Below are 24498 nucleotides of genomic sequence, written 5' to 3'. Positions count from 1 at the left end.
GAGAGAGACAAGAGGATGGAGGAATGATGAGGCCGTAGGAGAGAGAGAGAGAGAGAGAGAGAGAGAGAGAGAGAAAGAGAGAAACGGATGGGGTGTAAAAAATATGAATAGATGAATCGGCGGAGAATAAAATGAAAAGAAATCTCGTACAAACCATTTCTCTCTCTCTCTCTCTCTCTCTCTCTCTCTCTCTCTCTCTCTCTCTCTCTCTCTCTCTCTCTCTCTCTCTCTCTCTCTCTCTCTCTCTCTCTCTCTCTACTAAGATGAAACAGAATACTTAAATGTCCTTTACGAAAAGCTACCTCCGGCACACACACACACACACACACACACACACACACACACACACACACACACACACACACACACACACACACACACACACACACACACACACACACACACACACACACACAAGAATAATGAGTGTGTGCGTAACCCCTAAATTTTTGGAGATGAGACACATTATTAAGGAAAGGAAAAATGTAACCCTATTCCAGTTTTTACTATTTTATGTTGCTCGAAGACAGAACCAACTTAAATATGTACCTTAAAACCTACACAAGTAAGCCTAAAACAGGTGAATTACTGATAATATTAACCCCTTCAAGCAAAAGCTTCACGTAACACACATACACCACATGAAACGCACAAAAAGATACCATTGCAGTGAAAAAAACAATAACACATGCATAACACAACGCACTCATACAAGAAAAAAAACATCACATATAGAAGAAAGACACACACACAATACTTAACACACACACAAAACACCTTTTAACCGCATCAGTAGCATGACACATTTCCATACATTCAGGTTATTATTTTGTGATTTCATACAGCTTCAGAACTTATTAAGGGATTGAAATAGGGAAGACTCTGGCCATTAATCTTCTAACCTCCATAGATACTTCCTAATGTAAATAAAATCGTCTAATCACACCCAAAACTCATGGTAAAGAAGGGTTCCAGTGCTGAAGAAGTTATCCCGTTCAATACTGAGACGTGATTTTTTACTTTGATTTTTGGGTACAAATAGACGATTTTATTTACATTAGGAAGTGTCTATGGAGGTCAGAAGAATAATACCCAGAATCCTCACTATCTTAATCCCCACATGAGTTTCTGAAGCTGTGTAAAATCATCAAAGAGTAAGAAGAAAATATGAAAACGTGTCTCGGTACTGAAGGGGTTAAAAAAATGGCGCCAAACACACAGAAACAGAACAAATATAATGTAAAACAAACATTGTCACAAACACAGACAGACTTCAGGCCATCATATAAGAGACTCCCAGAATTTTTGTCCTCTTCGGTTTGTTTTGAGTCTCGAGGGGGAAAAAATCACGATTTCTTCTTCGTGTTGAGAGAAAACAACTCGGCACGCAAAGGAGAGGAGGAGGAGGAGACGAAGAAGAAGAAGAAGAAGAAGAAAAGAAGAAGAAGAAGGAGAAAAAGAAGAGGAGGAGGAGGAGGAGGAGGAGGAAGAAGGAAAAAGTAGTGAAGGTTAAGAAATACTGTAAACATATGATGGGTGAGAAGAGAAAGAGAGAGAGAGAGAGAGAGAGAGAGAGAGAGAGAGAGAGAGAGATGAAATTGGGTGACAGACGGTGATAAGGAATGGAAGGAAGCAGGAAGAGGAAGAGGAAGAGAGATAAAAGGTAGACATCCAGTTGGAGAGAGAGAGAGAGAGAGAGAGAGAGAGAGAGAGAGAGAGAGAGAGAGAGAGAGAGAGAGATGACGAAGAAAGATAAATGAATAGGTAGAAAGTAACAGGTGGAGGACAGAAGGAAATAAAGAAGGAGAAGGAGAAGGAGAAGGAGGAGGAGGAGGAGGAGAGAGATAAAAAGCATCATCAATCCTGCTCAACAAGTCCTTCACAGGTAGGTAAGTTTCAGTACGCCAGAAATGCACCAAAGTAACGTTAATTATCCAGAAAGTTTACCAGTAGCCGATCACCAAACTGTCATCCTCACGTAATTTGTTTGGATAAAAAAGACGGTTTATTTATAGGAAGTTTGTCAGCAGGAGGAGTAAGAGGAGGAGTAAGAAGAGGAGGAGGAGGAGGAGGAGGAGGAGAAGGAGTAGGATAGTAAGACTGATGGACGTGTGAGACTGCTACTACTTCTACTACTACTACTACTACTACTACTACTACTACTACTACTACTACTACTACTACTACTACTACTACTACTACTACTACTACTACCACCACTATTACTACTACTGTTACTACTACTAATAATAATAATATTGTATCCTGAAAACGTCAAGAGAGTAAGCACAATTGATCATGTGAATAAACACACACACACACACACACACACACACACACACACACACACACACACACACACACACACACACACACACACACACACACACACACACACACACACACACACACACACACACGGTAATGTACCCTTTTATATGGATGATGATTTGGGTACCTTCCAAAATTATGTACTTAGGGACTTCAGCCAATGTTCATAGCTTTTAGTGTGTGTGGGAGTGAGCGTGGGAGGAGGCAGGGAGGAGGTTGATGGGAGGGTAGATGAGTTAGGGAGGAGAGTGGGTATTGTATGGATAGTGTGTGGGTAAACATTGGGAACTGGTGTGTGTGTGTGTGTGTGTGTGTTAGAAACTGATGTATTCTTTCTTTGCTGCTATCACCATTACCACCACCACCACCATCACCACCTTCACCACCACCACTACTACCACCACCACTATTGCCATTTACCTCTCGAATTTGGTGATTTTCCTATTGTCTTTTTTCATCTCTTCATTTCTCTTCCTTTTTTCCTTCCTTTTTTTTCTTGTTTCCCTGTTCACTTCACTATTTGAGTTCTTCCTTGTTTTCTACTATATTTTTTTTCTCTTATGCAATTTACGTTTTCCTCTCATCATTATTTTTTTTGCATTTTTTTTTCGTTTTCTGTTCCCTCATTTTTCCCCAACTTTCTATTTTCCCTCCTTCCTTCTTTCCTTCCCTCTTTCCTTCGTTTCCTCTGTTGATTTTCTTTCACTTCTTTTTTCTTCCTTCTTACTCTTTTTTTTTTGCTCATGAATTGGCTTTCTTAATTTCTCTTCCTTTTCTCTTCTTTGTATCTTGTTTCCTTGTTTACTTTACTTTATTTCCTCCTTTGTTTCAGTTTTCTTTTTCTTTCATTTATTTTTTCTATATTTGTTTGTCTCTCGTTATTATTTTCATTTTTTTTTCGTTTTTTGTTCCCTTATTCTCTTATCTTCTCTCCTTCCTTCCTTCCTTCCTCCCTCCTTCCTTATTTCTTCCTTCTTAACTCTTTCCTTCATAAATCTACTTTAAAATAATACTACCACCACCACCACAACCATCATCATTTTTTTCCCCTTCCTTCTTTTCTTCCTTCCTTTCTTCCACTTCCCTTTTGATTTTTCTTCAATGTTTTTGTTTACTTCTTTTCTTCCTCCTTATATTTTTTCCTTCCTTCCTTCCTTCCTTCCTTCCTTCCTTTCTTCCTTTTCTTTGGTAACTTTCCCTCTCTTTTTTATTTCCTCTCCTTCCCATTCATATACTTACTTACCATTCCTTCCTTCCTTCCTTCCTTCCTTTCTCCCTTTTCTCTACTAAATTTTCCTCATTTCCTCCTTCAGTTTCCCCCTCCTGCATACCTACGTACCACCACCACCACCACCATATCCTTCCTTCCTTCTTTCCTTTTCTCTCCTAACTTTCTCTCTCTCCTTCATTTACTCTGTTCCTCCTCTTCATATACTAGCTTACCACAACCACTACCTCTACCACCACCATTACCCCCACTACCACCAACTTCACCACTTCTTACCTTCGTCACAGGTTTGACTGGGTATCACAAGGTAACGAAGCTCTGGTCACCTTCCACGCCGATGAGTCCGTGGGCGGCGCTGGCGTGCGGGGAGAGTGGCGTGTAGTGGATATGTCTGAGTGCCATGACCACCACCTCACGCAGCCCCAGGGAGTACTAACCTCGCCAAACTTCCCTCACTTTTACCTGCAAGACCTCCACTGTACCACCACCATCACCGCCCCAGGTAAGAGTGGATTGTCAGATACACACACACACACACACACACACACACACACACACACACACACACACACACACACACACACACACACACACACACAGACTCATATTTTCTCACTCTCACTGTTTCTTTCTCGCTGCCTCTCTCTCTCTCTCTCTCTCTCTCTCTCTCTCTCTCTCTCTCTCTCTCTCTCTCTCTCTCTCTCTCTCTCTCTCTCTCTTGTTTTGTTTTTGTTGTTTATTTTTTGTATTTTTAGTGTAATTGTTTTTTTTGTGTTTTATTTTTCTTTCTTGCTTTTCTTTCTTTTTTTTATCTTCATCTTTTCTTCTACTTCTTTTTTCTTCTACTTCTTCGTTTCTTCTTCTTCTTCTTCTTCTTCTTCTTCTTCTTCTTCTTCTTCTTCTTCTTCTTCTTCTTCTTCTTCTTCTTCTTCTTCTTCTTCTTCTTCTTCTTCTTCTTCTTCTTCTTCTTCTTCTTCTTCTTCTTCTTCTTCTTCTTCTTCTTCTTCTTCTTCTTCTTCTTCTTCTTCTTCTTCTTCTTCATTTCCTCTTTTCTGTCTGCTCTCTTTTCATGATCTGAACATAACTTTACAATTGCCAACATCATCTTTATTTCTATCATTATTATTATTATTATTATTATTATTATTATTATTATTATTATTATTGTTGTTGTTGTTGTTATTATCATTTTAGTAGTAGTAGTAGTAGTAGTAGTAGTAGTAGTAGTAGTAGTAGTAGTAGTAGTAGTAGTAGTAGTAGTAGTAGTAGTAGTAGTAGTAGTAGTAGTAGTAGGATTGTTATTGTTATTATTATTATTATTATTATTATTATTATTATTATTATTATTATTATTATTATTATTATTATTATTATTATTATTGCTATTGTTGTTATCACTATTAATGTCATCACCATCGGTAGTAGTAGCAGTAGTAGTAGTAAAACCATCATCACCACGACCACCACCACCACCACCACCACCACCACTTTTCTCCCCGCCAACAGAGGGCCAGCGAGTGTGGCTTCAGTTCTCTGTGTTCGAAGTGGGCGGGGACGGCACAGGCGTGAGTGAGGACGTGGAAGGTAAGGTATGGGACCCGCCCACACCACCGCCCACCACCACAGGGGACCACCACAGCAAGACGGCGTGTGACCTCGATTATGTGGAGGCAAGTGTGTGTGTGTGTGTGTGTGTGTGTGTGTGTGTGTGTGTGTGTGTGTGTGTGTGTGTGTGTGTGTGTGTGTGTGTGCATCGCCATTCCTATAAAGTCACAATTCACCAACAAACTTCCCAACGCAACACTGCAAGGCCTTCCATTAGTGCACAGGTGTGGCATCTCATTAGTCTCTCCTCTAATTAGTCACCTGCAGGTATTCACGGCGGGAATAACCAGCACCACAGCAACAGGTTGTCACGCGCGTGCTCTTGCCACCATCAGCCTTGCCTCTAACTTTGATCCATATTTAGAATCGTTTTGCTCTCTCTCTCTCTCTCTCTCTCTCTCTCTCTCTCTCTCTCTCTCTCTCTCTCTCTCTCTCTCTCTCTCTCTCTCTCTCTCTCTCTCTCTCTCTCTCTCTCTCTCTCTCTCTCTCTCTCTCTCTCTCTCTCCACAACTATTTTCAAAAGCCACAGAGATGATTTTTCGATTTTTCAAGAGGACTTTTCTTCTAATAATACAGAAATTATTAGTATATCACTAGAACCTTGAAAAAAATTAAGAGCCCTGTAACTTCAACAAGAGCGTTTTGAAAATAGCTGAGTTGCAGTGTAAAAGGGATCAGGAAGCGTTCAGTAGAAAAGAAAGAAAGAACAAGAACAAGAAGAGGAAAAAGAAAAAAGTAGAATTACAGAAGAAGAAAAAAGGAGAAGAAGAAAAAGAAGAAGAAAATTAACCTCAACTTGACCGTTTTGAAATTAGTGGTGTTGCAGTGTAAAAGAGAGCAGGAAACGTCCAATAGAAAAGAAAGAAAGAAGAACAAGAAGAGGAAATTGAAAAAAAGTACTATAACAGAAGAAGGAAAAGATAAAGAAGAAAAATACGTTGCTGATAATAACATATGTATAGAGTGTGGTTCATATGAAGGCTATAGGTAGAAAGACCTGGGGGAAGCTGGCCTTCTCCCGAATCTGTGAATTTTATTTCATAATGTGTATTTTAGTGTTCTATTTCCTTTAATTGTATTTTTAGATACTTTTAATTTCATAGTTTTTAATTACGTTTAATTTTTTTTTTTTTTCCTTTACGATGTGTGTGTGTGTTTTTTTTTTTTTTTAACATATTGTAGCAGCACCAGATGACCCTTGCTGTTGCGGCGCCTAAGCCAAAATCTATCCATCCATCCATCCTATAGGTGGAAAGCGTCATGTAGTGAGCGGATGTTGCATGGCTAAGCGGAGTAACAGTAGCAGGTTAGAGCCTAAGAATGCTGAGTAGACATAAATAAGAAGGTTTGGTTATTTATTTATTCTGTTTATGTATTTGTTTATTTATTTATTCATATTTATTTTTTTATTTTATCTTTCTTTTTTTTTTTTTTTTTTTTTTTTTTGCTTAATTAAAATTGTTAGTAGATGAGAGAGCACTTAGAATTGTCAGCATTTAAATAGATCTTCAAATTGTCAGCAGAACAGAGAACTTTAACTTTTTACTTTGGTACGTGACATTTATCAGCACCATATGCAATACAGGAAATTTTAGTAAGCATCTGCCAGAAAGTTATAGGTGAAAATTGGAGGCCGCCGTGGTACAGTGAAACCATGTGTGCTTTGGGGTCCGAGGGGTCTCCAAGCGCACGGATTCGAATCCTATCCACGGTCCGAGTGTAAGTTGGGCTTCCTCACTCGGGGCAACGGTTTCCTAGCGGATGGGCTTTGAGATAGGAAGTACCCCAAAAAAGTATCCCCTTTAGCCCATAAATTCCCGTGAAAAGCCAACTTGGTATAAAAAAATTAATAGATGTTACAATTTTCACCCAGTTTAAAGATTGAATGTGGCTGCAGAACAAGTAAAGATGCTAATTAGGGAAACGTGTATCAAGTGGCAGTCAAAGGATTAAGTGTGTCAGTAGACGAAAAGAGTTTAAAATTACCATCGTATTAGAGGAATTTAACCCCTTCAGTACCATGACGCATTTCCATGTTCATTCTGTTCACTATTTGGCAATTTGATACAGCTTCAGAAACTTATGTGAGGGATTGAAATTGTGAAGAGTGTGGCTATTAATCTTCTGACCTCCATACGTCCTTCCTAATGTCAGTAAAATGGTCTAATCGTACACAAATCCCAAGGTAAAAATGAGTCCCATTATTGAAGGGGTTAAACGCGTCAGGAAATCAGAGAACTTTAAAATTCTCACCATATCAGAGTATTTAAAATCATCAACGAAAAAATATAAGCTGCTGTGTGAAATGTAACGTCTGAGAAGCCAAGAACACTGACAAGCCTGAAGAAATGAGCAACGTCTTTCTGTATCTGTACTATATTGTGAAACTCCAGCGCCGCACCTCCGTTACTTTGAGAGGGCTCTAAAAGTCATACGATTTTTAAGAGTATTTTTACAGTTCTTGTGAAATTTAAAATATTTCAACATTATTAACAAGAAAAAAACACTCTTAAAAAACTCGGCAATCATCTCTGAGACTCTTGAAAATGGTTGCAGTGAGAGAGAGAGAGAGAGAGAGAGAGAGAGAGAGAGAGAGAGAGAGAGAGAGACAAACAGACAGCCAGATAGACAGATAGACAGACAGACAGACAGACAGACAGACAGACAGACAGAAGAGTTTTCAAATACTGGCCAGAGTCATTAATGCCGTGAAGACATCTCGCGTCTTCTCCCTCCATCACACATCCTTTAGTCTCCTTCAGGGTCAAGATATACGAGCAGCAGCCTTCATCCTCTCCGCTCTCCGTGTGAAGCAATAAATCTTTGACGCGAGTACTCTATCTTGGTGTCGCTGCGCCTTCCTTCTCCTGTGACAGAGACATTTTTAGGGATGTAATAGGGGATACATCAGCCTCTCTGCCTCCATCTCTTGCCTTATTGTTGAACTCTTGCATTAGTTTTGTAGTGATGGATGTTTGGCTCGTATTTAAAAACGCTTTGCTCTCTCACCACGACAGAGGTGATTAGCAGCTTTGTCGTGAGTGTTTCTCCTGTTAATAATGTAGAAATCTCGTTAAAATGTCATCAGAATAGTAAACACAACATTAATAAACGGTGTAACTTCATCTAGAGCCTTCTGAAAGTGAGGAGGTGCAGTACAGAAGTGTTTCAGAATATGGAAATTAGATAAGAGAACAAGACCTTCATATTCTTGCTTATCGCTCTTTCGACGCAGACATATTGAAAGGAGCGAGAAGGAATGCGTCAGTCTGTCCCTCTGTATTGCCCATTGTATTATTCCAGCTCCCACTGTTTCTTGCCCCAATATATCTAAAATAGGAGTACTTGTCTTCATATTCTTGCACCTTCCACCGTCGACAGAGACTTATTGAATGGGGAACTAGGAAATGCATCAGCCTGTCTATCTTTTTTTTAACTATTTATCTTCTTACTTCAACTCCCACTACTCCTTGCACCAAATAAGTCTAAAATGCAAGTAGTCCATCTTCGTTTTCTTCACCTTTCACTCCCTGACAAAGTTATTTAGACAGCCAACAAGAAACCACTATTCATCTTATTTGGACTATTCCCACTCTCTTGTACATGCACACCGATATTTCATAGATACAAGTACTACTACATCTTCATTTTTTTCACCTCTTATTGCCTCAGACAGAGACTGAAAAGAGGTACAAATAACAAGTAACATGTGAGTTAGTTTGTCTGTTTCTTTCGTCTCGTGTAACAGCTGAAGTATTGTGTTGTTTTGTGTTCCTATTTTGCTCCTGCTCCTTTTCTTCCTTCTCCTCCTCCTCCTCCCCTTTTCACACTACAGCGCAGACACTTTCACGAAAGGAGGAACACAGAAGCGGTCGCGAGAAGACAAATTGATGCTAATATTCATCCATTCGTCTTTCTTGAGAGAACCCGCAATAGGCTGATTTATTCGCTTCTTTGAACTTCTCCTTTCCTCGGGGGCTTATATCTTCCCTCCTTTGACGGGTGGGAATGAAAGAAAGGTGTGTTTTATGGCTGGAAAATGTGGATCTGACTTTTCCTTGATGGTATTGAAAATGTGTGTTTATGTGTGTGTGTGTGACAGGCTTATGACTTCAATAGCGGTGGAAAATTTGGAAATGTGGGAAAGGTTTGCTAGATCCGCTTTTTGTGGCCGTAAAAGTATGAAAGGAAAAGTTCATTTGTGGTTATATAAGTGAGATATTTTTTTTCTTCATTTTAATCTCTTCAATACTAAGACGCAATTTATCTTGATTTTTGGGTATGATTAAACGAACGATTTTACTTGCATTAGGAAGAGTCTATGGAGGTCAAAAGATTAATGGCCAGAGTCTTTGCTATTTTAATCCTAACATAAGTTTACGAAGCTGTATAAAATCGCCAAGTAGTAAGCAGAATGAATATGAAAAAGCGTCCTGCTACTGAAGTGATTAAATTGTGTTCTTAGCCTCACAATTTATTCTGTACTTTCGTTGTAGTGTAATATTTGTTTGTGTAAGAGGGAAATTTATCATCGTGTCATAGCGAAGCTTCAAAAAAGTAGCGACCGTATTCATAGCCAAACAAGTAACGAACTGATGTGCAAAGACGCTAAGACACACGAATACTGCACGCTTTTGTAAGTTAGTGCTTCAAAAATCCATGAAGAACGATCTCCTATGGTCTTCAGAAGTGACATGAGAGAAACAAGAGGATGTATGATAGTTAGGGTTTTTTTCTACTTTTTTATCCTTATGTCCTGAAAGACGAGAAGTGTTGCGTGTGATATTGTAAAGAGAGTGACGTGTGTTTGTGTCTAAATGTATCGTAATGAGGAGTGTTGCTTATACTGATGTGTTGCATGTGATAAAGATAAGTGTGTCACGTATGTTTGTGTGTCAAAATAGTTTACGTAAGGTAAGGAGTGTTGTGTATTAATATTTCCGCTCTACATAGAAAATAGAAACGTGTTATTACGCATGTGGTTCAACTTAAGTATGACGAAAAGTTTGTATCGTTGTTTGTGAAGATATTTCTCTTGTCGCAAGGAAAAAAAAAGTGTGTGTTCATGGTAGTGTCTGGTGATGTTAGCATTGACTAGTTTTTTTGCAATATTTCCTCAGCTCATGAAAAATTGCGTATATGTGTGTAGTGTTGATAGGTGTTGATGAGATCTGTCACTTCCACTATTTCAAAACGTCCTTAAATGAAATAACACGAATTTTCAAGAGTAATTTTGCTTTTCTAGTGACAGATTAGCAAGATAAACCCATTCAGTACTGAGACACATTTTTGCCTTGAGATTTGTGTACAATTAGACCATTTTATAGACATTAGGAAGTGTCTATGAAGGTCAGAAGATTAATGGCTAGAGTCTTAACTATCTAAATCCCCCACATGAGTTTCTGAAGCTGTATAAGATCACCAAATAGAAAGAAGAATGAATATGGGAACACATCATGGTACTGAAGGGGTTAATGAACTCGGCTAATCATCTCTGTAGCCTTGGAAAATAGACGTGGTGAAAGATTAATGCGTTTCTGAATAAGGTTTTGTGTGTGACGTGTTGTGGTATTGGCAGGTGGTGTTGGGGTCTGGCCAGGGGGAGTCAGTTCGTCTGTGCGGGCGACTGGACAGCGGAGAGGTGGAGAGGCTCAGTTACGTCTCCTACGGTGCCTCCCTCAGCGTCGTACTACACACCACCAGGAGGGGAGGAGGTCGGGGATTCCAGGCTAAATACTCCACCGGTAAGTACGTCTTCTCTTCGTCTTCCTCTTGCTCATTATCCTCATCATCATCATCATCATCATCATCATCATCATCATCATCATCATCATTCTCAGCTTCATCCTCTCTCTGTGTTTCTCTTTATTGTCTTCTTAGTGTCTCTTGTCCTCTTAGTCCTTTTGCTGTGTCCTTTGTTCTCCTCGTTCATCTCCTTTGCCTCCTCCTCCTCCTCCTCCTCCTCCTCTTCCTCCTCCTCATCCTCCTCCCCTCCTTCTCCTCCTCCTTTTTTACTTTCATCTTCATACCACTTCCAACTAACACTTCTTCTCGCTCCATTTCGTTCTGATTTTCTTGTGTTCTTTACGTGTGTGTGTGTGTGTGTGTGTGTGTGTGTGTGTGTGTGTGTGTGTGTGTGTGTGTGTGTGTGTGTGTGTGTGTGTGTGTGTGTGTGTGTGTGCGTGTATTTGTACATATATGTTTGTATGGTTTGTGATTAAAATTGGAGTATATACAAAAGCTCTTAGTGTAACACTGGCGTGTATTTTGTTTTCTTAGGTAATTCAACCGGTCTGTAAAAAGCCTCGGCTTAACAGACCTGGCCTGATTAATGCTGTTATATCCATCTTGTGTAAATATACTTAAAAAAAAAAGTTAAAGGCCAATAAAGACATCAATCATCTCTCTCTCTCTCTCTCTCTCTCTCTCTCTCTCTCTCTCTCTCTCTCTCTCTCTCTCTCTCTCTCTCTCTCTCTCTCTCTCTCTCTCTCTCTCTCTCTCTCTCTCTCTCTCTCTCTCTCTCTCTCTCTCTCTCTCTCTTCTTCACAAACCACCACACACACACACACACACACACACACACACACACACACACACACACACACACACAAATTTAGGACCATCTGAAATATTTGAGCGTCGCCCTTCACTGTCCACCCAGAAGTCTCTACGCATCTATTTGAAGTGACACGGTTTTTAGGAGTGTTTTTACTGCTCTAGAGACAGACTAATAATATATCTACATCATGAACACCAAAAAAACACACTCTTGAGAACTTGGCTTGTCATTTCAGCGGCTTTGGTAGAGAGAGAGAGAGAGAGAGAGAGAGAGAGAGTAAAAAGTCTCAGAATACACGTACAGGCTTAAATTCATTCTGCTCTCCCATCTTTTCCTACAGGCGCTACCTTCTCCCAGCGGGCGGTACTGAAACTGGGTGGAGACGAGGGGCGACTTCACGCTCTTAACTTCCCGTTACCGCCGCCGCCTGCTGCCACCCTCACGCGCCGTCTCATTGCACCCCTGGGACATCAACTTGATCTCCACCTGCACCACGTCGCTGTCCTGGCCACTCCTGACTCACCTTGCCTTCAGGTGCGTGGTGGTTGTGGTGATGGTGGTGGTGGTGGTGGTAGTATATAAAAGTGTCTTACCTAAAAGGAGGAATTATTGTTATGAAGGTGGTTGTAGTGTTGTATAAGTAGTGGTAGTAGTTGTAGTTGTTGTAGTTTTAGTAGTTGTAGTAGTAGTTGTAGCAGTAGTAGTAGTAGTAGTAGTAGTAGTAGTAGTTGTTGTTGTAGGTGTTGTTCTTGTTGGTGTTGTTGTTGTTGTTGTTGTAGTAGTAGAAGTAGTAGTAGTAGTAGTAGTAGTAGTAGTAGTAGTAGTAGTAGTAGTAGTAGTAGTAGTAGTAGTAGTAGTAGTAGTAGTAGTAGTAGTCGGTGTTATTGTAGTAGTAATAGTAGTAGTAGTAGTAGTAGTAGTAGTAGTAGTAGTAGTATTTGTAACAGTAGTAGTACAGTAGTAGTAGCAGCAGCAGCAGCAATAGAAGTAGTAGTAGCAATAGTGGTAGTAGTTGTTGCTGCTGTTATTTTTCCTGCTGCTGTTGTTGTTGTTGTTGTTGTTGTTGTTGTTGTTGTCACAGTGAGAGGCAGAACAGTAAGGAGGACAATTGCCAGGGATTCATGTGTGTGTTTGTGAGCATTGTTATTGAAATTCCAGGACATGTTACTTTTTTTTTCTTTATTGTTCGAACCATTATGCACCTGATCCCTGTGTGTGTGTGTGTGTGTGTGTGTGTGTGTGTGTGTGTGTGTGTGTGTGTGTGTGTGTGTGTGTGTGTGTGTGTGTGTGTGTGAAATGAAATCGTTATAGCTTCTGTTTATGTATATATGTATTAAAAAGACTGCTGGCTTCACACTCCAAAAGCCAAATGGAAGAATGACCAGCACTGGATTCCTTGCTTCATTTGCACATAACTCATCTAGACGAGAGAGAGAGAGAGAGAGACCACCAAAAACCCTCTCCTGTACAGTTTTATTCCTAGCACAGCACCTTGCGTCTCACCTCAGCTTTCCGACACAAAGGAAGGCTTAAGAATCACTCTCCTCTCTCACCACCACTATTTTGAAAAGCCACAATGATGGTCAGCTGGGTTCTCACTAGTGCTTCACCCGTTAATAATGTAGAATTCCTGTTAATTGATCTCTACAATTGCAAAAAAAAAAAACGCTTGAAAAACCTATGGAACTTCAACTAGATCTTTTTTTTTTTTTCTTGAAGTAATCGAGATGCGAGTGGAAGTGTTTTGGGAGGTGTATCTAGATGTGTGTGGGTGTTTGAACGTAAGAGTGCTTGGGAAGTAATGTATCTAGGAAGGAGGTAAGGAAAAAGGTGAAAGGATAGGATTTTATTCTAAGGAAAGATGAGGAAGAAAAAGTATCTGATTCTCTCTCTCTCTCTCTCTCGCTCTCGCTCTCTCTCGCTCTCTCTTTCCTTCACCCCTATTTTTCCTCCTCTTTTCTTTTCTTACCCCATCTCCCTTCTCTCTTAGCCTGATGTTCCTTCCACAATTGAGAGGCTTGGAAGAGAAGAGGAGGAGAAGGAGAAGGAGTATTTAATTGTTCTGGCTATTGTTGTACGATGAAGGAAGTAAGGAAGAGAGGGTGATAATTTGGTGTGTTTTAAGGTGCTTCGAGGTATTTTTTATGTGTTTTTGGGTGTTTTTGGTGTTTTGAGGGTGTTTTAGTGTGTTTTGGAGCGCTTTTGGGTGTTTTGTGTGTGTTTTGGGTGTTTTTGGGTGTTTTGGTATTTTGGGGTATTTTGAGGATGTTTTAGTGTGTTTTAGAGCGTTTTAGGGTGTTTTTGTGTGTTTTGGGGTGTTTTTGGTGTTTTCTCTCCTCTCTTCCCATCCAGCTATGCCCTCTCTCTCCACTGCCCTCTCCTTACAACCTCCCATCACTCCTCCCGCACTATTTGTTCCAGGTTGTTTATTTGATACAAAACCAATTAGCAGACGACCTACAGGAGGGACCAATTTGTGTGTGTGTGTGCGTGTGTGTGTGTGTGTGTGTGTGTGTGTGTGAGAGAGAGAGAGAGAGAGAGAGAGAGAGTGTACATATGTATACAGAAGGTAGGAAAGTCTCTCTCTCTCTCTCTCTCTCTCTCTCTCTCTCTCTCTCTCTCTCTCTCTCTCTCTCTCTCTCTCTCTCTCTCTCTCTCTCTCTCTCTCTCTCTCTCTCTCTCTCTCTCTCACACACACACACACACACACACACACACACACACACACACACACACACACACACACACACACAGAGAGAGAGAGAGAGAGAGAGAGAGAGAGAAAATATATATATGACCATAATCGTTTAAACTGCAATTAAATATTATGACAAATTAAACTCTTCTACATTAGTTTTGAGAGTGCGCAATTTTTTTTTTCCCAGTCACTTCCACATGACAAATATAAAAAAATAAATAAATAAATAAATAAAAACTTAAATTAACTTGAAAATGTGCACAGCTTTTCCACGCGTTCCATGTTTATTTATTTACATGTATATATCTTATTTTCTATTTATTTATTTATTTATTTATTTATTTGTTCATTTTTATTGGTTTATATATTCACGAGTACTTATTATTTTCGTGCCATGTTTGAAAATGTTGATATGTTTCATCGACGTTTGTAAATCCTTTGGTTGATTTTTTTTTTCGAATTATCTCTCTCTCTCTCTCTCTCTCTCTCTCTCTCTCTCTCTCTCTCTCTCTCTCTCTCTCTCTCTCTCTCTCTCTCTCTCTCTCTCTCTCTCTCTCTCTCTCTCTCTCTCTCTCTCTCTCTCTCTCTCTCTCTCTCTCTCTCTCTCTCTCTCTCTCTCTCTCTCTCTCTCTCTCTCTCTCTCTCTCTCTCTCTCTCTCTCTCTCTCTCTATAGTGTTTACCAATGTCAGTGTTGTATAATCCATGAACGCTTTATTCTTTACTCTCTCCTCACTCTATGTTGTTGGTCACGATCTACTACTTGGTTTCAATAAGAACACAAAGAAATAAGGGAAGGTTCGAGAAGCGATCAGACTTACACGTGAAATCCACCTTATATGAAACACGGTTCGCTATTTCAACTGATCACCTTTATACGTTTTCTTATATTCTTTTATTCATTATCGTTCAAATTTCTTTATCTAACTCTAAACCCATTCAGTTCTGGGACGCATTTTTACCATGAGTTTGAGTATCATTAGACAATTTTATTTGCATTAGGAAGGGTCTATGGAGGTCAGAAGATTAGTAGCCAGTCTTCACTATTTCAATCCCCACCTAATTTTCGACAGTAGTGTAAAATCACCAAATAGTAAGCAGAATAGATATGAAACGTGTCATGGTACTGAAGGGGTTAATAGCTTTGTCCTTATACGTATCTGTCCATATCTTTCAGTTATATATGACCTAATTAATTCATCTTTTTACTTATCTAATTGCCGTCTTAAGTGTATGTGTATATATGTATGTATGTACGTATATATCTTGGTATGTATTAATATATCTTTCTATTTTTCTATCTAAAAGGTTATCTATGTGTCTCACGCAAGTTCCTCCCTCTTTCTCTCTCTTTCTTTCTATTTTCTCGCGTTTTTTCTCTTTTTCTTTCTCTTTTCTCTTTTTTCCCATAATCTTTCTTTCTGCTTCCTCTCTTCCCTACTCTTATCCTTCCCAACCCTCACACCACCACCACCACCACCACCACCACCACAACCATGCATGTCTTCCTGCAGTTTCTCATCGCCCCCTCCACCCAAACCCTTCCTCCCCAACCCCCTTATACTTCCCCAACACACCCCCCTCTCGCCCCTCATGCACACCATCCTGATTAATCTTTCTCCTCCCTCCCCTGTTTCCCCTCCCCCATCCTGCTCGCCTCTCTTTCGTCCACCATCCTTCTTTCTCCTTCTCTTTTTCCTTATTTTATTCTCATTCTTCACTCCTTCAACAACAATCTTCCTGTGTGTGTGTGTGTGTGTGTGTGTGTGTGTGTGTGTGGGTGTGTGTAGACTATTAAGAGCGTGTATGTACGTGTATAGATGTGTGTGCATTCTATTAGCCACGTGTGTGAAGTCCATTAGTCGTGTGTGTGTGTGTGTGTGTGTGTGTGTGTTACGTCATAGTTTGGAATAGAAGATAAAAAGGCGTTATTTGTGTTCTATAACCAGAGTACGTAATAATAACAATAATAATAATAATAATAATAATAATAATAATAATAATAATAATAATAATAATAATAATGATATAACAATAATAATAATATACATGGGCTATCATTAATTGTGTAAAAATTGTTATCTGCCTTATTGATATAGTACTGCAGTTAATGTTGCTATCGTTAAATCATCCATCTGTTACAATATTTATCATCAAATGCCATAATATTTGTCCATTCATCTAAGAATCATACTCTGAAATGTTTCCTCACCGCTCCTCCACTACATTCAGAAGGTTGTAGTTAAAGTTATATTTTTGAGTGTGTTGTTTATGGTTACAGTAACAGATTGACAAGATTTTTACGTCACTAGCAGGAGAAACACTTTTTGAGAATCCGGCCAATCATCTCTTTGGCTCTAGAAAATAGTCGTGGTGAGAGAGCAAAGCGTTTCAGAATACAGGTGTATGTAGATCACCTGTCTAGAATATCAGTTGACTTGTGGACCAGATGACCTGAGTACCAGTCGATTATGGACCAACTGACTATAAACCTATGTGTATTTGTGTGCGTGTGTGTTGCAGGACTACGTGGAGGTGGAGGACTTCTACGCAGGAGGACGCGGTGCTGTGTGGAGAGTGTGCCGGGTGTCGCCAGGGGAGCCCAGCCAGCTGACCATTCGCTCCACCTACAATACTCTGCTGGTTAGGGAGGTGCACCGTGCCCCGCCCCGCCCAGCCTCACCTGCTTCTACCCCTACTCAGTACCCTCAGTCTCAAACACGTAATGCCTCCGTGCCCCTCAACTCCTCCTCCTCTTCCTCGCCAACCTCCTCTGTTGTCTATCACAGAGCCTTCCACCGCCGCCGCTCTGCCCCACCTCCCCCTTCTCCTCTTGTTCCTCAGCCTTCTCCTCTTCCAATCCTTCCAGCCTCCGAGCTACCCACTTTTCCCACCACTGACCCTCCCTCCCCTCCACCGCCACGAACCACATACCACATCACTACCACCACCACTGCCTCTTCCACCACCATCCCCACCACACGCATACGCACAGCCTCAGACAAACTACACGGCGCCCCGATGCATTACACGTCCACCAACGACGCGCCGCTACACTCCCACAATGCAGTGCTGTACGACTTTGCCCTCCACGACCACGTCAGCGCAGCGTCAGAGCCACGACCACCATCGACAGGGCAGCTACTTGACTCCCCAATACCTGCTGACGAGTCTTCATCATCCTCATCATCATCTTCGTCATCGTCTCCTGCAGGACATTCCTCCACAGTGTCCTCCTTCAGTATATCCTACAGTATCCTTCCTGGTAAGTGAATGGCCTGATTTTTATATTCTTCCTCCTTCTCTTCTTCATCCTCATCCTTTTCCTTTTCTTCCTCCTCCTCCTCCTCATCCACCTTCTCCTCCTCCCAGTCTGTTCAAAGGGACGAGGATGAATAGAGTTTACATATCTATTTTTTTATTAACTTGTTGAATTGATTAGTACTTGTAAGTGTGTTCGTTCTACTCCGTTTATGTTTTGTTTGTTTACTTCCTTTTCTAGTGTTTCTTTATTCCATTTTCTGTCATTTACTTTCTTTTTCGTATTTTTCTTGAGAGAGAGAGAGAGATGGCAAATAGTATCATGTTAAAGTGTACTAGTTGTATTTCTCTCTCTCTCTCTCTCTCTCTCTCTCTCTCTCTCTTTCCTTTCTCTTCTTTTGCTCTTCTTCTTCTTCTTTTTCCTCATTTTTCCTTATTTTTATAACTATTATTATTATTATTATTATTATTATTATTATTATTATTATTATTATTATTATTATACTTTTCTTCTTCTTGTTTCTATTTATCTTCTATTTTTATTGTTGCTGTTGTTGTTGTTGTTGTTGTTGTTGTTACTGTTGTTGTTGTTGTTATTATTATTATTATTATTATTATTATCATTATTATTATACTTCACCCTCTTCTTCTTGTTTTTATCTATTTATCTTCTGTTTTTGTTGTTGTTGTTGTTGTTGTTGTTGTTGTTGTTGTTGCTGTTGTTGTTATTGTAGTTACTGTTGGTACTGTTATCCTACCTCAAAAAATCTATCAACATTTTTTTTCCATTTTCACTTTTTTCTTTCTTTCTTTCCTTTACATTTTTCTTTTCTTTCCCTCTATATACCTTTCCTTTTTTTTCCTTTTTTATTTTTTTTCTTAATTTCTTTCATTTGTTGCATTTTCTTTGCTTTTTCTTTCATTTTTAATTTTCCCTTTCTTCTTTTCGTACCATTCTTCCTCTTTCTGTCTTCCTAAACACTTCTTTTACTTATTTTTCCCTTCTCCCATAATTTTATTCCTAATTTACCTATGTATGTAATTATTTATCTATCCGTCCATCTATCTACTTTCTTATCAGTCTATCTATCAGTCTATTAGTGTATCTACTTATCTATTTGTCTTTCATTATATATCTCTATCTATATATATCTAAGTAGCCATCTCTCCCCAGATCCCAGAGTGGCTGAACAGGTCTCGAGGCGCAGCTGGGGGCGTGGTGGCGGGTGTGGTGGCTGTGCGGACTTCTGGCGTGGCGTGGTGCGAGCCTTCTCCGTGTCTGAACCAGGGCGCGTGTGTCAGGAAGGGAACCAACCACTCCTGTCTGTGTTCGGGAGGCTTCACCGGCGCTTTCTGTCAGGTGAGGAATGTACGGTGTGTGTGTGTGTGTGTGTGTGTGTGTGTGTGTGTGTGTGTGTGTGTGTGTGTGTGTGTGTCTCTCTCTCTCTCTCTCTCTCTCTCTCTCTCTCTCTCTCTCTCTCTCTCTCTCTCTCTCTCTCTCTCTCTCTCTCTCTCTCTCTGTCTCTTGTTTTTTCACTTAAATACCACACAGATAATTGACGAAAATCACTCCATTTTGACATTTTTCATTTTTGTGCTAAAATATTTCCTTTGCCATAGAACTACAACGTGGTAAGTGTGAAACACATATCTGAGCCATATAACCTATTCCCTGCCCTCCAAAAGCTACCGCTTTCGCGCCCCATCCCAGCCGCTGCATCGCAATAGGCCAGCTCTGCCACACACACACACACACACACACACACACACACACACACACACACACACACACACACACACACACACACACACACACACACACACTTGTGGCCTCGCTTTCCCGGTGTGTGGAGTGTGTTGATGTGGTCTCAGTCCTACCCGAAGATCGGTCTATGAGCTCTAAGCTCGCTCCGTAATGGGGAAGACTGGCTGGGTGACCAGTAGGCGACCGAGGTGAAGGAGGTGAATTACACACACACAATGTCTGCACAGCATACTCATACAGTCTGTGTGTGTGTGTGTGTGTGTGTGTGTGTGTGTGTGTGTGTGTGTGTGTGTGGTGTGTGTGTGTCAACATGTGTGGTGTATTTGTGTGTATATATAAATATATATTTTTTTTTCGTGTAATTTTTTTTTTTTTTTTTTTTTTTTTTTATAGATCACCATTGTCACTTCACGTTTTCTATCATCTACATATTCTAGAGGTCGTATAAAAAAAAGGGTACACTAAAGTAACTTGTCATTCAAGCCTTGTAAGAAAATAAAGTGTATTCGTGATTTTCTCAAAACACATTTCTCCCACTTCCATGGTCAATGTCTCCTGTCTTTTTTGTAATACAGAACTGAAACTTTGCACACTTTTTGCATGAATACATATGTATAAAAGTATAGAACGATTTTGTACAAAAAAGAATTACGCGACTTGCAAAAAAATCATGAATGAGGCAAAAAAAGTTATATCTTTTTCCGAGTGGCATTTTTAACATATTTCGGAGTGATAGGAGAAATTTCAGTCTCATTGCTGAATGTCTTCAGAATACGCTGGAATAAATATCTCATCAAAGAAAGAAATCTTTGATTTTAAATTGAATTTTATATGACCGCATGTAAAAACAATTAAAATATATACTATTTATGACCCAAAAGTTATGAAACTTGGCCAGAATATGTAAATGCTCATGAGAAACACAATGGTTATAAGAATTTAGCTCTAAATACACCCTGGAAAAAATTGGATATACATGTGTGGTATCCCCTTAATTCACTTGTTTATTTACCTATTTATTTCATTTGTCTTTATTTTGTTATTGTCGTCGTCATCATTGTCCTCCTCTTATTCTTGTTCTTCCTCCTCTTCCTCTTCCTCTTCCTCCTCCTCCTCCTCCTCCTCCTCCTCCTCCTCCTCCTCCTCCTCCTCCTCCTCCTCCTCTTCCTTCTCCTCCTCCTCCTTCACCTATCATCTTTTTCACCATTTTTTTTCCTTTCTCCATGATTCTCAGCAGTTTTCTCCTTTCCCATTCAGACTCTCAATTTCCAACTCCTCCCAAACCACTGCCACCACCCCCTTACATTCCTGCATCCATACTTCTTCCTTCATTCACTCGCACCCTCCATCCAGTAATCCTCCCTTCCCTCTCTTTTCAAGCCACCATTTACCTGCCTCTCTCACTCTCACAGGGCTCCCTTCCTTTCACACTCTAGTACTGAGACAGACGAGATATGATATCGTTTTTATGTTGCCTGTAAACCTCTCATGCGACATTTTCGTTTTATTTCTGAAGCTATTTTGCAGATTTGAACTGTTATTGGACTTCATAGAGTCATAAGATCTTAGTAGCATAAGGAAAGCTGCAAGATGTATACCCATTAACATGTCATTCCTAGGTCAGTATTCAGAAATGCTTTCCTCTCTCACCACGACTATTTTCCAAGGCCGCAGGGATGATCAGCGGGGTTTTCAAGAGTGTTTCTTCTGTTAATAATGAATAAATCTTGTCACTCTGCCTCTAGAATCGTAAAAATATCTCTGAAAACACGCGAAGATTTGAATAAAACCTTTTGAAACAGTGGAGGTGAAGTATTGAAGTGTTTGAGAATACAAGCCCTTAATCTTGCCTTTCCCCATCGTGTTAGAGGTTTCCCAACAGCACGTCACCACTTACTAACCTTTCCTTTCCCGAATCAGGTCAATTTTCCCATCAGCACATCACCTCTAACCTTGTCTTTCCCAATTGGGTTAGAAGTTCCCCATCAGCACGTCACCTCTATAATCTTGCCTTTTCCCCAATCAATTTCCCCATCAGCACGTCACCACTAGCCTTGCTTTTCCCCAATGAGTAAGAGATTTCCGATTAGCAAGTCACTCCCAACCTTGCCTTTCCCAACAGGTGACGTGGTGCGAGATGTCCCCCTGCCAGAACGGACGATGCCAGGCCGCGGAGGGCGAGGTGGGGTTTATGTGTGTGTGTGATCCTGGCTACTCCGGACCCCGCTGCCAGGTTCGCGTGTCCCCCTGCGATGGTGACCCCTGCCAAAGCCGCGGCACCTGCACTGCTGTCAACCACACATTTCACTGCCAGTGCCATGCGTGGTGGGAAGGTGTGTGTTGTTAGGGACTGGGGGGGAAGGAAGGGGTTAAGTGTGTGTGCATGTGTGTGTGTGTGTGTGTGTGTGTGTGTGTGTGTGTGTGTGTGTGTGTGTGTGTGTGTGTGTGTGTGTGTGTGTGTGTGTGTGTGTGTGTGGATGTGGGTAAAATAGGATGTGTAGGATTCTCTCTCTCTCTCTCTCTCTCTCTCTCTCTCTCTCTCTCTCTCTCTCTCTCTCTCTCTCTCTCTCTCTCTCTCTCTCTCTCTCTCTCTCTCTCTCGGTCCTCATTTCCCATTTTATCTACCCTCACATCACTTCACCTCATTTTTTTCCCTCTTCTTTCCCTTCCTCTCCTACATCAGTAATAACATTCATCGACCAAAAGAACTTCTCTCTCTCCTCCTCCTCCTCCTCCTCCTCCTCCTCCTCCTCCTCCTCCTTCTCCTCCTCTTCTTCTTCTTCTTCTTCTTCTTCTTCTTCTTCTTTTTCTTCTTCTTCTTTTTTTTTCTTCTTCTTCTTCTTTTTCTTCTTCTTCTTCTTCTTTTTTTTTCTTCTTCTTTTTCTTTTTCCTCCTTCTCCTCCTCCTCTCATCCTCCTCCTCATTCTAATGCATAGGCACTGTGATTAGGAATATGTATATTAAGACAGAAATGTTGATGACGAAGGTTTGTATGGATGTGTGTGTGTGTGTGTGTGTGTGTGTGTGTGTGTGTGTGTGTGTGTGTGTGTAATAATGATGATGATGAGCAGTTCGGAAGCCAAAAATATTCATGGATATCAAAACAAGAAGTCTTTTATGTAATACTTCCATGAAAAAAATAAATATATAATAATGATAACACCACGTAGAATAAAACGAAGGTGGTGGTGGTGAGGAGGAGGGAAGTTCCAAGACGCCAGTAGGTCCTTTGTGGCAATCAGTCCCTGTATGAGACACCTTCCTATATATCATTATGTCCAAAATCATCATCATATCCCTGTGTAAATTTTTATTAACCTTCCACTCCATCCCTAGTGTCTTAGAATTGTCAGCCTCTTTACTGAGTCTATTCCAGTCACCTTCTACTCTATTTGAGACAGAATTTCTTCACATATTTTTAACAGAATTTTCATCAAGTTTGCAGGTGTTCTTTATAGTCATATTTCCATTACCAGCACTGAAAAAAATATCTTGTTTATTATGGTTTAATAGTTTATGTAAGGAAATAAAAGAACAGAGAGAGAGAGAGAGAGAGAGAGAGAGAGAGAGAGAGAGAGAGAGAGAGAGAGAGTTGTTGCAAAATAGGGAGAATAACACGGGAAAGAAAAATCAAAGTAAAAGCGATCGAGCCATCCATTCTTATGTCCTTATTCCACTTCAATGTCTCTGCCACCTCCACTCTTCATCCAAACCTCTCTTACGACTGTTTAATTTTGCATCATGTACATAATTTTAGACATTTTTTCTAGTGTTGTCCAGTAATGATAACTAAAACAACAACAACAGTAGCAATAACAGTAACAACAACTACAATAACAGCAATATCAAAAACAACAACAATAGCAGTAAAATCAACAAGGACGACGACAAAATGGACGAAGAAAGAACCAGTAATTAAAACAACACTAAACAGATCAAATTTCAAATAAGTAAATGAATCAAGAATAAATCCATGGATGTGGAGGAAAGAAAATGAGAACAGCAGGTCAAGTTTGTCTTTTCTAGATCAAAGGACCATTTCAAAACACTGCGGAAAAATAGTTGGAAGAAATTTTACACACAAATATAGGAAAACATGTCTAGCTTTGAAGGGGTAGGAAAAAAAAAAGGCTTTCGAACTTCTCAACGCCACAGGTAACATATATAAAAAACAAACTTTCCACATCTCAACACAACATGAGAAAACCACAATCGATAAAACAAACTTCCACACACCAACATCGCAACTAACAAGTATAGACGTTAAAACAAACTGGACACACAAGTAACAAGTATAAAAGATTAAACAACACACTTTCCACTAAAAAACACAAGAACTAACAAGTATAGACGATAAAACAAACTGAACACACAAGAACCAAGTATAAAAGATTAAACAACACACTCACCACTTAAAAACACCATAAATAACAAGCATAGACGATAAAACAAGCTGAACACAACACCCACCATATATGAATGAAAAAAATCAACGTTCCACCTACCAACACCACCAATGACAAGTATAGACAATCGTAACCTAACCTTCTGTTCCGCCACCACAGGGGATCGGTGCCAACACAGGATGCTGCGAATTCCCTACAAGCCGCTGTCCGAGAGAGTGTTTGAGGAACCCTTCTGGTTAGGGCTGATGACCGTGGCCGTGGTGATGGGCTGTATCGGCGTCATCTTCTGCATCAAGAAACATTTCGCGGATAAGATAGAGAAGTTTTTCGCTGAGGAGATCGAGAGAAGCAAATACGGTGAGTTTGTATGTCTGTGTGTGTGTGTGTGTGTGTGTGTGTGTGTGTGTGTGTGTGTGTGTGTGTGTGTGTGTGTGTGTGTTCTATTTTTCGTTTTTTTTTAAGGAAGAGGTATGAAAAAATATGTAGGAAGGTAATGGAAGGGAAATGGAAAGGGAATTTTTGCACTGAGATTGAAAGATAGGAAAAATTAGAAGGTTTAGAAGAGAGAGAGAGAGAAAAGGAGAAAAGGAATATGTTGGGGTTTAAAGGAGGAGGCTTAAGCTTTACAATTATTTAGATATGGAGGT

General features: G+C 40.1%; 1 protein-coding gene across 1 annotated transcript in view; it reads left to right on the top strand.

Moving 5' to 3' along the window:
• LOC123504635 overlaps positions 1-24498 on the top strand; it is a 383953-nt gene that overhangs the window by 322926 nt on the left and 36529 nt on the right. Inside the window, 10 exon segments of the mRNA XM_045255348.1 lie at positions 3847-4061; positions 5066-5229; positions 10743-10908; positions 12064-12257; positions 16943-17550; positions 17552-17684; positions 18855-19040; positions 21568-21778; positions 24011-24208; positions 24403-24405. Of these exon segments, the coding sequence (XP_045111283.1) occupies positions 3847-4061; positions 5066-5229; positions 10743-10908; positions 12064-12257; positions 16943-17550; positions 17552-17684; positions 18855-19040; positions 21568-21778; positions 24011-24208; positions 24403-24405 (2078 nt within the window).

Source organism: Portunus trituberculatus, chromosome 16, assembly GCF_017591435.1.
Source record: "Portunus trituberculatus isolate SZX2019 chromosome 16, ASM1759143v1, whole genome shotgun sequence".
Taxonomy (NCBI): Eukaryota; Metazoa; Arthropoda; class Malacostraca; order Decapoda; family Portunidae; genus Portunus; species Portunus trituberculatus.
This window is presented reverse-complemented; position numbering and strand designations above follow the sequence as displayed.